Below are 15718 nucleotides of genomic sequence, written 5' to 3' on the forward strand. Positions count from 1 at the left end.
GAAAAACTTAATACTAATTAAGACAAACTACAAAAAAGGTATCATTAAAAAAAAGTCTTATTCTTATCTAGAATTATGGACCTGATTCTAGGTTTTAGTCAACAAAATTTCTCGATTTAATGATGCAGAAACTGCTTATAGAAACTAGTTTAATTTTAACCAAATAGGCTATTTTTATGTTAGTTATGTTTATGTCTTAACTACGTGGTCTCCAGTAACTTACTAACTGACAGTTTTAGTTACAATTAGCTACAATTATAAGTTACAAAACTATTTCCTAAGTTATAAATAAAACACACTTTGAATAAATGCAATTTACTTTATTTTAAATAATAACTCTTAGTTCTGAAGAAAGAAACTATTAAATCACGACACAAATAAAATCTATAAAAAGTATTAACAATCGTAAAGTTATATAAAATACTAACATCAACTCCGCGATGTAGACGTTTTCTTGATTCTTAAAACTTGTGAACAAAACGTTGAACTTAATTGTAACTTAATCGTAACGCGGAATAAAGTAAGCAACTAAATAAGCAACTAACGCGTATTTGAAAGACAAACGCAAATATATACGCGTCGGAATGAAATTAACTACCTTGAGTTGTTTTGGGAATTGGTATAATCGTTTTGAGAAAGCTTATCATTAATATTATTGTTACAGAAAATTCCGTATTTATTCACACGCTTTAAAATAGGATAATGAAATGTTAATATCATTACATAATTACTAACAAGAACATATAAACAGTTTAGGGATGAGAAGATAAGGCAGAACTTGACAAGCTGAAAACTTTAGTTGAAAACAAAATACTTTTAACTTGTTTGATTTAAAAAAAAAGTTATAAACTGTTTTTTCAATTTAATCATTTTGTGTATAGTTTTATATTATAATTGAAACTGTTTGTTCAAGATAAAACACTTTTAATGGTAAGCTGATACTTTAACTTGAAACAAACTTTAGTCCTTAGTTTAATAGTTTATTACACATTTTCTTAATTTTTTTAGAATATATGCTTATAACTTTGTAAAACTATTTTATGTTATTTAAAGTTTTTTACTTTGAAACAATTTATCTTCTAATAAGCGGTGTTTGATAAGTTTTGTTTTAGATTGAATTCTATAAATGTCTTAATTTTAAGATAACCAAAAAATTTTATTTTACAAGTTGTTTTAACGATGAGAAATTATTGCTACAAAAGCAAATAGTATTCGTAGTTATTAAGACAGTAAATACTAAAGGTAACTTACAAAATAGTTTGCTGATGTTTTAAAACTTATAACAACTGTTTTTCTTAGTTGTTTTTTCATTACAATATCAAGTAAAATACTTATAATCATTACAATTAAATTTTAGTTTAAAATGAAGTTTTACAGATAACTTTTATTACTTAGCCTTTATGTAAAACTTTTATAAACTAAAACACTAATTCAATACGAAAACTATTCTAAAAATTAAAAAAAAAATTGTATACTGACAATGAAGATTATATGAATCAACTTTGATTTTTTATACTTAAGATAAAAAAAACAATTTTTTTTAAACTATTCTCATAAGAAATAAGCGCTATCATAAGCTTATGTTTTATTGAAGGTGTTTAAATCTTTTGTGCACAAAATAAATAACTGTTCAATAGTTTGACCGTCTTAGAATCAATTTAAAACTGATAGATTATTTATTAACATTTCAATTCTTTGCATTAATACAAATCCATATGTTAACTGATTTTAGGACATATAAATATAGCAGTTACTTAATAAATACACATGGGCATCTGCTATTTATAAAAAATATTAATTTTTCTCAAAGAGTTTTACAAAGACAAAAGTTAATCTTTTAGTACTTGGGAGCAAATTGCTTTTACAGTTATACGAGTATTTGCTTTTTTTAGGGCTATTATTACTATCTAAGAATTTTGTTTAATTTGTTGAATAAGTTCTGTCTAAATTGATACGGTTGAAGTAGTGTGTGCAGTCTTACTAGATTTATTAAAGTTTTTGATATTGTAATAACATTTCCCAAAAAAATAAATAAAAGGAAAAATGTATTAATTGGTAAGATATGATATAAATTAAGTTCTGTCTAAATTGATTGAGTTGAAGTAGTGTGTACTTTACAGTCTTACTAGATCAAATTAAAGCTTTTGATACTGTAATATAACTTTCCAAAAAATATTATATACAGAACAAAAGGAAAAATGTATCAATTGGTAAGATATTTTATAATTTATTAAAAACAGTTTGTGAGCTTTCGGGAAAATATTTCATCCTGTAAAATCACTGACATTAAAGTGCCACAAGGTTCAGTCCTGGGACCTTTACTGTTTTAAACACATACAAGGTGCGTAATGACTAAACAGTTAATTTCAATTACACTGCCATGACATTAAAAATCAGCTTAAAATATTTTAATTTAATGAAATAATAAAGTAGTTTTCTACAGTGAAATTTCTATTTTTATCAGTTAAATAAAGTTGTTTAAAACTAAATAATTAATTTTTCACGTATTATCCAAAACTTTTTATTTTGAATTTATAGTAGTCTAAAGTTTTTACTATTAGTTAATATGTACTTACACTATATACAATTTTAACAAATATTAGTTTTTTGGCTTTTAATTCTTGTCTCTAACTTATTTTGTTTTAAACTAACAACCAAAAGTTAATTTATAATAAAAAATCGCATTTTTAGCAAATATTAGTTAATTTTTGCCTTTAGATACCTGTTTGAAACTTATAAACTGTTTTTTATTCATGTTTAAACATAATTAAAATATAATTGTTTTACATTTTAATGCTTCCGTATATTATGTTCAATCAACTACTTTAACATTTAAGTAGATTATTAGATACTTACATCATTTTAAAGAGTGTTTTCTTTAAATCTACTATAAAAAATTCTCCATTATTTAACAAAAAGTTGTGTTTCCCCACATAAAAAGGCCTAGGCACGCCCTGAAATACATTTATTTATGCAAAAATTTTTTTTTTTATGCAAATACTAAATTTATTTATGTTTATTTATGCAAACTATATGCTGGGCTTTTCACAGCATTAACAAATATTAGTAAAGGTTAGTCACGTATACGTGTAAGTATATAAAACATTGTTATGCGCAATTCGTTAATATATATAGGTAACAGTCCTCCTACGTATATATGTTTTCAGTGTATGATAACGAATAATTATTTTAGCACATAGCAAAGTTGTACATACTAACGCGTATACGTGACTAATCTTCAGTCAAATTTGCTAAAGCTGTAAAACCCCTAGCATGTCAACTGCATAGTGTTTGCATAAATAATATACCATCAACGACAACTAACACAAATTATTCAGTATGACTAAAAACTATCAATAATACGTAATTGTAATTAGTATTATTGAACAATATTTATTTATTCTAAATAAAAAACATATTGTATGACAATTAATTTCTTTATTTTATTACTCTGTTACGTTGATGTAATTAAAATATTTTTTAAAACAGTTGTATACTTATATTGAATATTATTTACATTATACATAGTTAATTGCTGAAATTTATTGTTACGAGGAATATTAATATACTTCAATATACATAATTATTAAATATCTTTTTAAGTTTAAATAGGAGTTTTATTATATAGTTTTAAAGCTTAGTTTTATTACTTAATGCAAACAGCTTTGAGAAATTTATAAATAACATTATATTGATATCAAAACAGTTAAAAACAAAGATTTAACCTCAATAAGTATAAACAAATCCTATATAAACTGTTTCTGAGTTTAGTAAAAAGAAAAAAAAACTAGTTCATTCTTTTATTGAAGTGTTTTCTATCATAACTGAGTGATCGCTAATAATACAATAGTATTTAAGTACTAATAGAATTAGCAACTCATAATGTGGATTATATTCATTTTGGAAATAATATAAAAACAAAATTATTGTATATGGTGTACTTTTCATATCAAATAAAAAATTCATTATTCTACTTGCAGAATTATTAAAAACTTAAGGTTTTTGTTTTCCTAAGTTGTCAAATTCCACACTATATGGCATTGTATTGACTCTGTATTGTCATACTTTAAAAAAAGTATCTTAAGCTAGCAGGGTGACCAAAGGTTTTTGGTAAAGTTCTTTCAGGTTTTCTTAATTTCTTCCAGGTTTAAAAAATGAATTTTTGGTCTATTTTTAGTATAAACTTGGTTATGACGTAAAAAACTGTATTAAATAGTATGAAAACATTGAAAAGGTACTGTAAATCCCTTTTAAATGCTACTTTTTTTAATCTTTATGATAGATTTTTTGTATCTTATTAAAATTTCGTTACTTCACATGTAAAAAGGGTTAAAACTTAATTTTTCAAAGTGTTTCAGTTTTTTTTCAAAATTTCTCAAATTACAGGATTATTATGCCTAAATTGTCAAATTCTAAGAATCCAAGTTTTTTTTTGCAACCCTGAACTAGTAACAGTTTAAATATAACTCTAGTTCTGAGTAAAATAGCAAAAATAGACTTTTTAACTTGACTTAAATTACTAAAAACATTTAGCTATTTTGTTCAATTTTATTGATTCAAAATTCGACTATTAAAACAATTGAGATAATAAAAGTAATATACGAAGCTTAAACAGCTTTAAATTATAAACTAAATAAAATTTTATTTGCTAATTAATTTACGATGGTAAATAAATTTACTATAACAAATCAAACGTAAAATTTTACTAAAATCTAGCCCAAAAAGCATTCGACTAGTAACTGCATGAGGCAATTCACATTTAAAACTAAAACAAAAGCGAATTACATGATGGACAAAACGTAGACACTGGTATCGAAAAAAACAAAACAACTGTACTACCAATCAGTCATCAACTAACTTTTAGATTTAAAAGTGCAAGTTTTACTGTGTGCTTTTGAGAAAGTTGACGGGAGAGTTTTTCAGAAGGTCGTTGACGGTGCTTTTCGGTGGCGGCTGATGGGAACTGCTGTCGTTTTTGGCGTCTCTCTGCTCCTGCAGGGCGAGCATGAAGCCTTCGGTGGCCTTCTTGCCGTTGCTCTTCCACCGCTGGATGCCGAAGTTCCTGATGACGCTGCGGAACCCCTTCAATTGCGAGCTGATCCAGCCCTCGCGCAGAACTCTGCTCTCGTCTTTAACACCTTCTGGTTGTTATTAAGGACAAGTAAGTTTTTGATTGTTGAAGCTCGAGTTGGAATCATTATTCGCGAAATTAAGTATCAATTTTAAAGGTGTCCTTAAAAAGTAAAAAAAATACATTATTCTAACTTAAGTATATAGATGACCTAACAAAAATTTCCGAAAAAAGACTTTCTACTTTTACGTCTGCGCCTTTTAATTAGATTTAGACACTAAAAATAAAAAAGTTTCATTAAAAAACCTTAAACACCTTTAAATTAAAAGTTTATCTGTTAGTTATTGTAATTTGAATAAACAACACTTCATCAAACTATTAAGTAATGATTTGTTTTATATAACCTTTTGAATAACAGATACATTAATATATACAAATTATAAATCTATATTCTAAATTATGTTTTTAACTTTACTTTATTACTCTAATTTATTATGTAAATATGACAGTTTTGACAGAAATTTGAACAGTAAATTGTTCTCAGACTGTTTTAAAGTTTTAAAACAATCTGAACATTTAAACCAAAATTACCTGTAGAAGTAATAGTCAGTTTATCACAAGACTCCATAACATTTTTGTAAGAAATGTTGTATGAATAGACTTGCATTTTTTCACTGCAAGGATCAACAATAGATTCTTCTACAATGTAAACCACGTTCTTTCTGTTAAATTTTTATTACATAACATAAATATATTTTTTTGTGTTTAACAACTAAGGACTTTAAAATTTCTAATAAAAAGTAAAAAGCTTATAAAATTTTTACTTAAATTAATTGGTTTCTAAAGATTTAAATACACTGCTTTAATAGATTTATGCTAATAAAAAACTCGTATAATAGTTTTGAGTAAAATATAAAATAATTTTAGAATATGCTATTTAACTACTCATAACCAAGTATGTATTGTATAAAGATTTTAATTAAGAGTGTAGGAAGATATACATTTTTTTCACAAACTAAACATAAATTCTAAATGAAAGCTTAAAGTTTGAACTATAACTCAGTTTTTATAGATAGCAGAAACTTCAATTAACTTCTGAAATATTATAATACAGTGAAAACTTACCAAAATAAACTTATTGATCACAGTATTTTTATTGTCATATATCCGAAAAACTAAAATATATCTTCTTTTATTATTTTTTCAACTAAAGACCTCAAGTTTTCAAGAAGGTTTTCTTGCAGTATTTAAAAAACAAATTTATCTAAATTTCTTTTATTTACAAATGGTAAAAAAGTCAATGATTTTATTTATTTAAAGGAAAAAGCTTAAGCTAAAAGTTTTGTTTTTCATATTTTATAAATTTCATACTTTCTGACTCAGAAATTTTCAAAATATTGCTCAAAAAGTGTAAGAGGAGATAAACTTTTAATAAAATAGTTTTTTTTTGTTTTTAGCCTAAGAAACTATTTAACTTTTATTTCGTAAACTTTGTTGTTAACTTTAATAAACTGTAAAAGTTTACTGGTAGTTTAATTATATATGTAAAAAGTAAGACTAAAAGTGATTTATCTCCAATATCAGGGTTGCCACTCATTTTTTCAAATTTTTTCCAGGTTTTCCAAAATTCTTCCAGGTTTTAAAAAGTACACATTTTTGGATCTATTTTTAGTTTAAAGTTAAGTTTAAGGTAAGAAACTGAGTTAAACTGTATAAAAACATTGAAAAAATACTGTAAAGCTAATTCAAATATTTTTTATAATAAATATACTTTTTTATGATGACAAAAACTATTTATTTATATGATAGACTTTTGAGTCAAATCAAAATTTTACTACTGAACATGTGAAAATTGTTAAAATTCCAGGTTTTTCCAGGTTGTTTTGGTTATTATTGTTCAAAATTCCAAGTTTTTCCAGGTTTTTTTTAAATTTCTCAAATTCCAGGTTTTTACAGGTAAAGTGGCAACCCTATCAGATATCATTAATATAATATACCTAAATTAATGAATTCAACTATATATAATAAATGTTGTTTAATTCAAACAAAAAGACTTGAAAAAAAAATCAATAAGCTTAAAAAAAAGAGGATATAAAAACATGACTTAAAACAAAGTTGTAGTTTAATTTTATTATACTTTAATAAGTTTATTAATCTAATTTTAATATTAATTATATATGCAAGCATTATTCCTTGGGCACAACAGATCTCGACAATTTTGGTTTTGGAGACAAAGTTAATTTTTAAATTTATTTATTTAAAAATTAGGGGAGAAACATTGTTGCCTTTGTAAATAAATAAATTTAAAAATTAAATATTAATTACTTAAAAGTAGTTTCCTTTATTATTCAACAGTTATGGATGAGAAAAAAAAACCAACCTACAATCAAGGTTTCTATTAAGAAAAATGTTTTAGTTTAATATCACACCTGTTTTTCCAAATATACTTTCCCCAGCTTGGAATAGAGTTAGTTTTTGCCAACAATCTCACAGTTCTCAGATTTCCATTAGACAAAACTTTTCTTTCAATCACATCTTCAGAAAGAACATGTTTGCTAAATTTATTGGGATATTTTAACCAAAATCCACAAACTACCTCTTTCCAAGTAAAGTTAAAAACGTCCACAATAGATTTGTATTTACATTCATTACTCATAATATGCTTTTATTACTAATGTTTTTCTTAAATTCTACAGAAATTTAGTATTTTTAAAAATAAAAAAGTTTATGAAAAATAGAAAACAATTTATATTTAATTAATTATTAATATATTTAATAAGAGATAAAACTTGGTCTTAAATAGTTCCAGTAAACATAAAAGTATGTGATTATGATGAATTATATCAGTTAAATTGAGTCATAACTAAACTTATTCATTCTAGTATTATCAGCAGTAAAGCTACAGAAGGCATACATATGTTGGCTAGATGTTTTACTGAAATTTCTTGCAGCTTTTTTTTACAGAATTTATGGCTTAATTACAGGTTTTATTGAGTACAGATTTTCTTGTTCCTCTTAAATAGAAAATTAAAATCAAGACAAAAAAGGTTATAAAATTCGAACATGCCACTTTTTAAGGCTAAAAATTTTGTATAAACAAAAACTAACCTGTGAGGGGTTAACAAAATTGCACGAGGGCACAAAATTTCATGAGGGGACTAAATTGCACGAAGACATTTTTGCACAGCTTGAATTTTTTATTTATTTTTATTCTTGAGTTTTTTTATTAATTTAATTATTTTATTTTAATTTAGTTTATTTATTTATTTTTTTACTATCACAGTTACCCTAACCCTTACTGTCAGTTGGTAACTTATATATATATATTTTGATATTAATTATTTTTCTTTTTTTATTAACTTTTTTTTTTCAATTATTACTGTTACCCTCTTTTGGTAGTTTTTTTTTAGTTTGTTTATTTTTCTTTTTTTTATAAATGATAATTTTTATTAGTTATTTTTTTATTTTTACTATCACTGTTACCCTTAACCCTTACCCTTGGTCACTAGTTTTTGTTTTGTTTTTTTAATTAATCAATTTTTTTTTTTCATGTATATATATTTTTTTTACTTTTGTGCAAAATTGTAACTTGTGCAAAATTAACCATAACAAAGACACCTTTAAACAAAGCAACATGTTAGCACAAAAACACTTTTGCACAAAGAGTAAATTTTGCTTAAGGGTTCACTTTTGCACAAATCAAACAGATCTTTTTGCTTACATTCTTAACTAAGAGAACCAAGTAAATTACTTGCAATTTATCACAAACGCAGGTTTACTAAACTTGGGTATTCTACCTCATCTATTTTGTAAAGCTTTCCATTTATTTAAATGCTTATAAATGAAACACAAACAATCAGCATGTGGAAGTTGTCAAACTACTGCTTGAATCCAAATTTCTAGGAACTGAACTTGAAGCACTTTCTCACTTTACTCTTAAGGTAACACTAGCATTTTTACACTTTGTTGAGATTAGCTTTTAAGATACCTTCTCAAAGTATTTCCTCTAAACTGCATGAAGATCTCAGCAATGCATTAATGAGCACTTTTTATGCCCCCAAGTTTTGATTGCTAATCAGGTAAAGAATGAGGATTTAAAAAGTTTTGTTTGTTGAATCAACTATGTGCTACTGAGTTCAACTTATTAACTGATCAAGAACTAGACGTACTCCCAACCAATAACTTAGAAAAGGAAAGGCTCCTTGCTAAATTTGGACCAACACTTCACAGCAAAAGGTATAAGAAACAAGTTTAAATTACTTGGACCTGATTCTTTCCAAACTAAACCTGAAAAAAGTTTTAATAAAGTTGTTAATTTTCTGAATGAGGTTGAGCAAAAATGTGTAACTGTACAAACAAATTTAAAGCTCAAACATATTTAAAAAAATTGAAAAATGGGAAGAAAAATATGTGCAGAAGTGTCTCAAACTGTGTAAAAGTAAGGGTGGGCCTGTAGTGAGCTTGAAAGAGCTGCATTCTATTTTAAAATATCATCCTGATCAAAATGAAGTAAGTTATTAAGGTAAAGAACACAGAAGTTATTGTTTGTAATGAGTTAGTTTACTTTAGAAAGTCATAAAATCTGAAGTGTTATACAATTCAGAACTTTTTTAAGTAAATGGTAATACCCACAAGGAAAAACTTCTAAACTTAAAGCTCTTGTTTCAGAGGACGGTGTTCTCGCTCTCTGTGTTCTTTACCAACAAACGCTGATGCATTATTGATTGTAGAGGTTTCTTACCCAATATAAAGAAAGAATAACTGAATAATACATCAAAAGCAGTTTAAGTGTCTTTAAATGTATGTTTTTAAGTATAAGTGAGCTTTCATTTAAGATAGAATTTATAAGTCTATGACATGTAAAAGTGATTTTATTACTATTTAAGTCAAGAAAACATAAAATGTGATTTTTGAGGTATGCTCAAAAAAAAATTGTTTTTGGAGTGCAAACTTTTTTTATGTAAAATCTTAGATTTTTTTATTGAATTTTTATTAAAGAAGCCAAAACATATCCAAATCATATGTTTGGATGTGAACTTTACAGTATAACCAAAAAAATGTGCTGTACTCTCTACCACTAATTTCAGATTTTTTAACCTAAATTGTATTTACATATTGGGTAGAACACTTTTTTCACAATTTGAACTTATAATATATAGTTTTTACTGAGCTATAAGATGCTTTTTAGAGATTTTAAAAATTAAAAAAAATTTCTGAGATATAGCCAAAGGCAACAACTAGTTCCTTATAGGGAAGCACAAACTAAAACAGCAAAAATAGACTATTTCACTAAAAATCTATCTTCTCATACGTTTTTTGAGATAACAACTTCAAAATTTTAGGAAGTGTTCCTTAATATATTTAGAAAATTGTGTCTGAAAGAATTTGAAATATAAAGTTATATAAAAAAAAAAAAAAAAAGTTTTTATTTTGTTTTTTGGTATAAAATTTTTGTTTTTTAAATTCTGTTCTGACAGAACTTTTTAAATATTTCAAGGAACATTTCCTAAAAATTTGAGGTAGTTATCTCAAAAAACATAGGAGATAGATTTTTAGTGTTTTTTAGTTATTTGCCGTTTTGGTTTGCACTTCCCATGAGGAATCTATTGTTGCCTCCAACTTTGACCGGCTATATCTCAAAATCTATTTTTGAATTTTAAAATCTGTAAAAAGCATTTTGTAGCTTAGTAAAAACTATATAAAATAAGATCAAATTGTATAAAAAGTAGTCTATTTTTTAGATTAAACATATTAGGCTTTTAACACTGACTTCTAGGTTAAAATAATGGTTAAAACAGACATAAAATACAATATAATTTCAGCTTGATGTTGGTGCGACATCAACCTAGGTAATTACTAATTTTATTTATAGTACACATTTTAAAGATACTTAAATATTTAACCTTAGCTGTTGCTATTAAAAAAAAATAATAATGTAGCTTTGAGCTATACTAAGGTATTATATTGTCATATACAATTATGTTTTCTTGATATGCCAGCCACCAAAGTGTTATAAGTTAACTTAATATTTTAGCTAATGTAACTAAGATAGTAAGATTTTATTGAATTGTAACTTTGGGAAAGTTACCTAAAAACTTATATGAAACACCATAAAAGTTTGAGAATAAAAAATTAAACCTACAGTTACAGCTTAAACTATGTTACTTACTAGTAAAAATATTTTTGTGATATTTTACATTCTTACTTTTTATATTGTATTTTATTATAATAGATAAGACTTTATAAAAAAAATATTCATTTTACTTGAAAATACATTTTTAGTTGTTAATACCTATAATATATGTTGCTTATTGAAAACCGAAAAAAGTACTCAAAAAGTTTGGTCTAAGCAATTATTATACAAAAAAACATTATGGTTATCGAGTTTGAGCCGTACAACACACCACATTAATACCTTTTAACGGCTAGCCTACTTAAAGGTATATATATATATATATAGTTGTACAGTTTACTGAACGACAAAAAAAGCGCTCAAAATATTTAGTTTTAGGAGCTGGTGCATGAAAAAACCCTTTTGGTAAGATGTCAGTCTGATTTCTTATTTGCTGAATCTGCATAAAAAAGATTTTTACATGTTATTTTCAATATTAGTATTAAAGTTTCATTTTCTGATTAATATTTAAAATGGTGGGTAAGGTGGGTTAGGGATAAGGATATAAAAAAACAAAAAGAGCTAAAAAAAAGATGACTCAGAAAATTTTTAATTTAGACTGACCTTAAAGTATTACTTTCCCCTTTTAGCATCTTGTCCAGGACTTATATATTAAATTTCTAAACACCATATTTGTAAAAGTTTTTGAATAAACTTGCCAAAAAAAATCTCAATCTTTCTGCCTCTTTTCCTTACTTTTTTAAAGCACAGTTTTTTACTAATAATCTAGCTGTTATATAACTTTTATTTTTTAGAATTTAATTCGTCAATACTAGACAAAACATACAAAACACTATAGTTGGCAATATGACACATTAAAATAAAGTTTCCACAAAATTATACAAAATTTTAATTATAAGTTGAAACAGACAATTTTTCTTTTTTTATTCAGAACTCTTATTTCTGGAGTTTTGAAATTTAAAAATTTTGTGTTTTTAAAGTTGAGATAGAAATTTTACCCTTGTAAATTAATTTTCGGAAATTAATAAACTTATAAAATGTTAAAAACTTTTTTTAATAAAGTGTTTTTTTTTCTTTTATATAAAATCTAAATGCCACAAAGTGTTTTAGTTCAAACAACTAAAAAAAAAACAATAAGATAATGAAAAACTTTAAAACTAAAATAAACGTTAAAAGATTAGTTTACTTGTGCACTTGTTATCACAAAAATTGTATTATAGTATGTGAACATAGACATCAATAGTTCGTTACGTACCAAAATCATTATGTTTATGGTATCAATAAAAATAATAGTTCTATTACAAAAGGTATAGAGTTTGAAAAAAATAGTGTTACTAGATTTATTTTTTCAAAAAGTTAATTAGTTAAAGTTAATAAAACAAGTTAATTTATTTGTTTCAAAAATATTTTTAGATTTTAGTCATATAGATGTATAAATTAAAATTAAATAAACTATTTATAAAAAGCAACCAACTTACTTTTGTGTTTTTAATAGCTTAATTTATACCTTATTTATGTATTTACTTATATCTTCTACCCTTTTAACTTTGTCAAAATTATGCCTTTGCTTTAACATTTTTATTTATTTATTTTTTTTCAGACTTAAAAGTTTTCTTAAATTAAGCCTTTTATAACTTAAAGTTTATAATTTAAAAATGTTTTTATTATTAATAGTATGAAATAACAAATATATGATTTCATTTTTACCTAAAAACCAATAAAAAAGAAAATTTAATGTTATAAAGTTTAGAATAATATGTCAACGTGTTTACATTCCCGAACTGTAACAAGTACTTTTCAAGATAACGCTTCAAATACTACTGTACTAACAAAGCGTTTTAAAACACATTTTTTTACGAAACTAATTTTTGTTATTACCCAGAAAAAAAGTAAACTGTGTTTTGTTTTATGTAATATTAATGGCAAAAATACGATATTTTTAAGATATAAATAAACAGCTTATTTGTATTTCTAAACTGTTATAATAAATTGGGTTCAAAAGTTTGCAATAGGTTTAAAAAATCAAAGTTCAAACAAGTCTAGAATAAAATGCACACCTATGTAAAAATTGTTATTCATTACCAACAACTTTCCTGTGTAAAATATAAACAAGTTTTAAGTGAAAATTATTGTATTACCGATAAGCGTATGGTTAAATGTAAATTTTTATTGTAAATTGTTATTTGTCTAAAATTGATACTTGGTTCTGCTGTAAATCTAACTTTTGTAAAACAAAAATAAATTTTAGTTAATGTCGTTGTTTAGTTCATAATGAAATAATTCTAAAAAAATTTTCTTAGTTTTTATAAAAAAGTATAACTTAGTTTTTGTTACTAACACAAAAACAGGATGTTCTTAACGGAACTACAAAATAAGTAGGTGTAAAAAATTTTTATGACTTCACTACACGTTCAGGATATGATTTAAAATACGTAAATTAAAGTTCAAACATTTGAAAATTAAAAGCAACAAACTATTCATAAACTAATAATTGTAACAAGTTTAATACGCGAAAAATTATTTTTGTATGATAAATTTTAATTTATGGTAAAATTTTTCTCGCTAAGTAATTTAAGGGCATGGGAGCGGTGGGGGATAAACACTTTTTTTTTTTTGAAATTTGATCCTATTTTATATAGTTTTTACTAAGCTACAAGATGCTTTTTACAGATTTTAAAAATTCTAAATAATTTTTGAGATATAGCCGGTCAAAGTCGGAGGCAACAATAAGATCCTTATAGGAGGCGCAAACTAAAACAGCAAATAACTAGAAATCAATAAAAATCTATCTCCTCCTACGTTTTTTGAGATAACTACCTCAAATTTTCAGGAAATGTTCCTTGCAATATTTAGAAAACTATGTCTAAAAAATTTTCAAAAAAATTAAAAAAACAAAAATTTTATAACAAAAAAACAAAAAAAAAACTGTTTTTGTTTTTTATATAAAATTTCTATTTTTTAGTTTGAAAAAAAAGTTATCCGACACAATTTTATAAATATTGCAAGGAACATTTCCTGAAAATTTGAGGTAGTTATTTCAAAAAACGTAGGAGGAGATAGATTTTTATTGATTTCTAGTTATTTGCTGTTTTAGTTTGCGCCTCCTAAAAGGATCCTATTGTTGCCTCCAACTTTGACCGGCTATATCTCAAAAATTATTTTGAATTTTTAAGATCTGTAAAAAGCATCTTGTAGCTTAGTAAAAACTATACAAAATTAGATCAAATTTAAAAAAAAGGTATTTATCCCCAACCCCCTATGCCCTTAAACTACAATAAGGTAATTATTAAAAGATTATAAGTTTGCTATTCTTACACTGAAAACTATTCTTAATTTATACAACCCTTAGATTTTGTGAATAAAAAAATATTAATACTAAATTTTGAACATCTTACCGAGTTTTTCATTCACATATTAAAATACTTTTTATAGTATTTACCAAAAAAAGATTAGTCGGGTAATTATTTTTAAACTATTGTGATTTTTAAAACTGATAAACTGTATTTGAATTAAACAAGCTATTAACGATCTATAAAAGTTGAGAAAAGAAAACGATTGTACTTGTTAAAACTAAGTTGTTTATTCATACAGTAAAAACTATTTTTTTACTAACAATTAGCATTTATTTAGATATAGGGGTATTTATAGTTTATAGTTTTTTATAGAAGTTTTATTTTACTAAAAATTCAGCTAGTTTTTATCGCGTGTCTTGACAATATTAATTTATTAAATTTAAAACTTAAACACAATGTATTTGGTACTAATAAAATATATTTTTTATTTACCTAGTAATAAGTAACACTTCTTGTTTAAAAACTATTAGATATTTTGTTTTCTTAAAAATTTCTTGAATTCAATATTTTTTTAGCCTAAATTGTCAAAACCAAGGTTTTTTTCAGGATTCCAGGTTTTTTGCTAACCTTATAAAAATAAACAGAAAATGTTGAGGAACACTAAAACTAACTATTTAACAAACAAATGAAAACATTTTATACCTGATAAACTATCTTCCTACAAGTAATGAAAGTTTTGTTGACATCCAGATAAATGTAAATGAAACTAATATTTCAGCATTTAGGAAGTAAAACAACCAAAAAAGTTGTTTTAGAATTTTTAATTTGAAAAAATCAAAGGTTTACTTTCTTAAGCTGATAAAGTCATTGTATAATCACACCTTTTGATAAAAATTCTTATTATAAAAAAAACTAAATGTTGTTTATGATCGTAAATTTTCCCAACTTTTTTTAAGTTTCCCCGTTTTTTTTTAAGTACAATTAACATTAAAAAAGTATTATTAACGAAAAATTAACAGAGTTTTTTGTAAACTTTTAGCAATTTTAATTTATCGCTGTACCTTAAAAGTATAACTATTATTACGTTTTATTAAATAATATATTAATATTTTTATACCTCTTAAATTTTTTTTTAAATGTACTTCTTTTATTAAGTTTATTTTTCTTTCCTTGTTAAAATAATGTTTTTTTTTAATATTTGTAAATACTGTAAAACTTTAT

General features: G+C 24.5%; 1 protein-coding gene across 2 annotated transcripts; it reads right to left on the bottom strand.

Annotated features, from left to right (window-relative positions):
* Positions 1-4534: 4534 nt before the first annotated feature.
* On the bottom strand, positions 4535-7754 carry LOC145831726 (PRELI domain-containing protein 1, mitochondrial-like). Of its 2 annotated transcripts, none has more exons than XM_082939038.1 (3): positions 7501-7754; positions 5663-5793; positions 4535-5138 (listed from the first exon to the last, which is right to left on the bottom strand). In XM_082939038.1, the coding sequence occupies exons 1-3, from the start codon at positions 7725-7727 to the stop codon at positions 4882-4884; spliced, it is 615 nt and encodes a 204-aa protein (XP_082795164.1). In that variant the 5' UTR covers positions 7728-7754; the 3' UTR covers positions 4535-4881. The 2 variants fall into 2 exon arrangements, with proteins under 2 accessions (XP_082795164.1, XP_082795163.1); XM_082939037.1 differs by having other exon boundaries at positions 4535-5141.
* Positions 7755-15718: the final 7964 nt, after the last annotated feature.

The sequence above is a fragment of the Thalia democratica genome, chromosome 3 (assembly GCF_965202585.1).
Source record: "Thalia democratica chromosome 3, ktThaDemo2.hap1.1, whole genome shotgun sequence".
Classification (NCBI taxonomy): Eukaryota; Metazoa; Chordata; class Thaliacea; order Salpida; family Salpidae; genus Thalia; species Thalia democratica.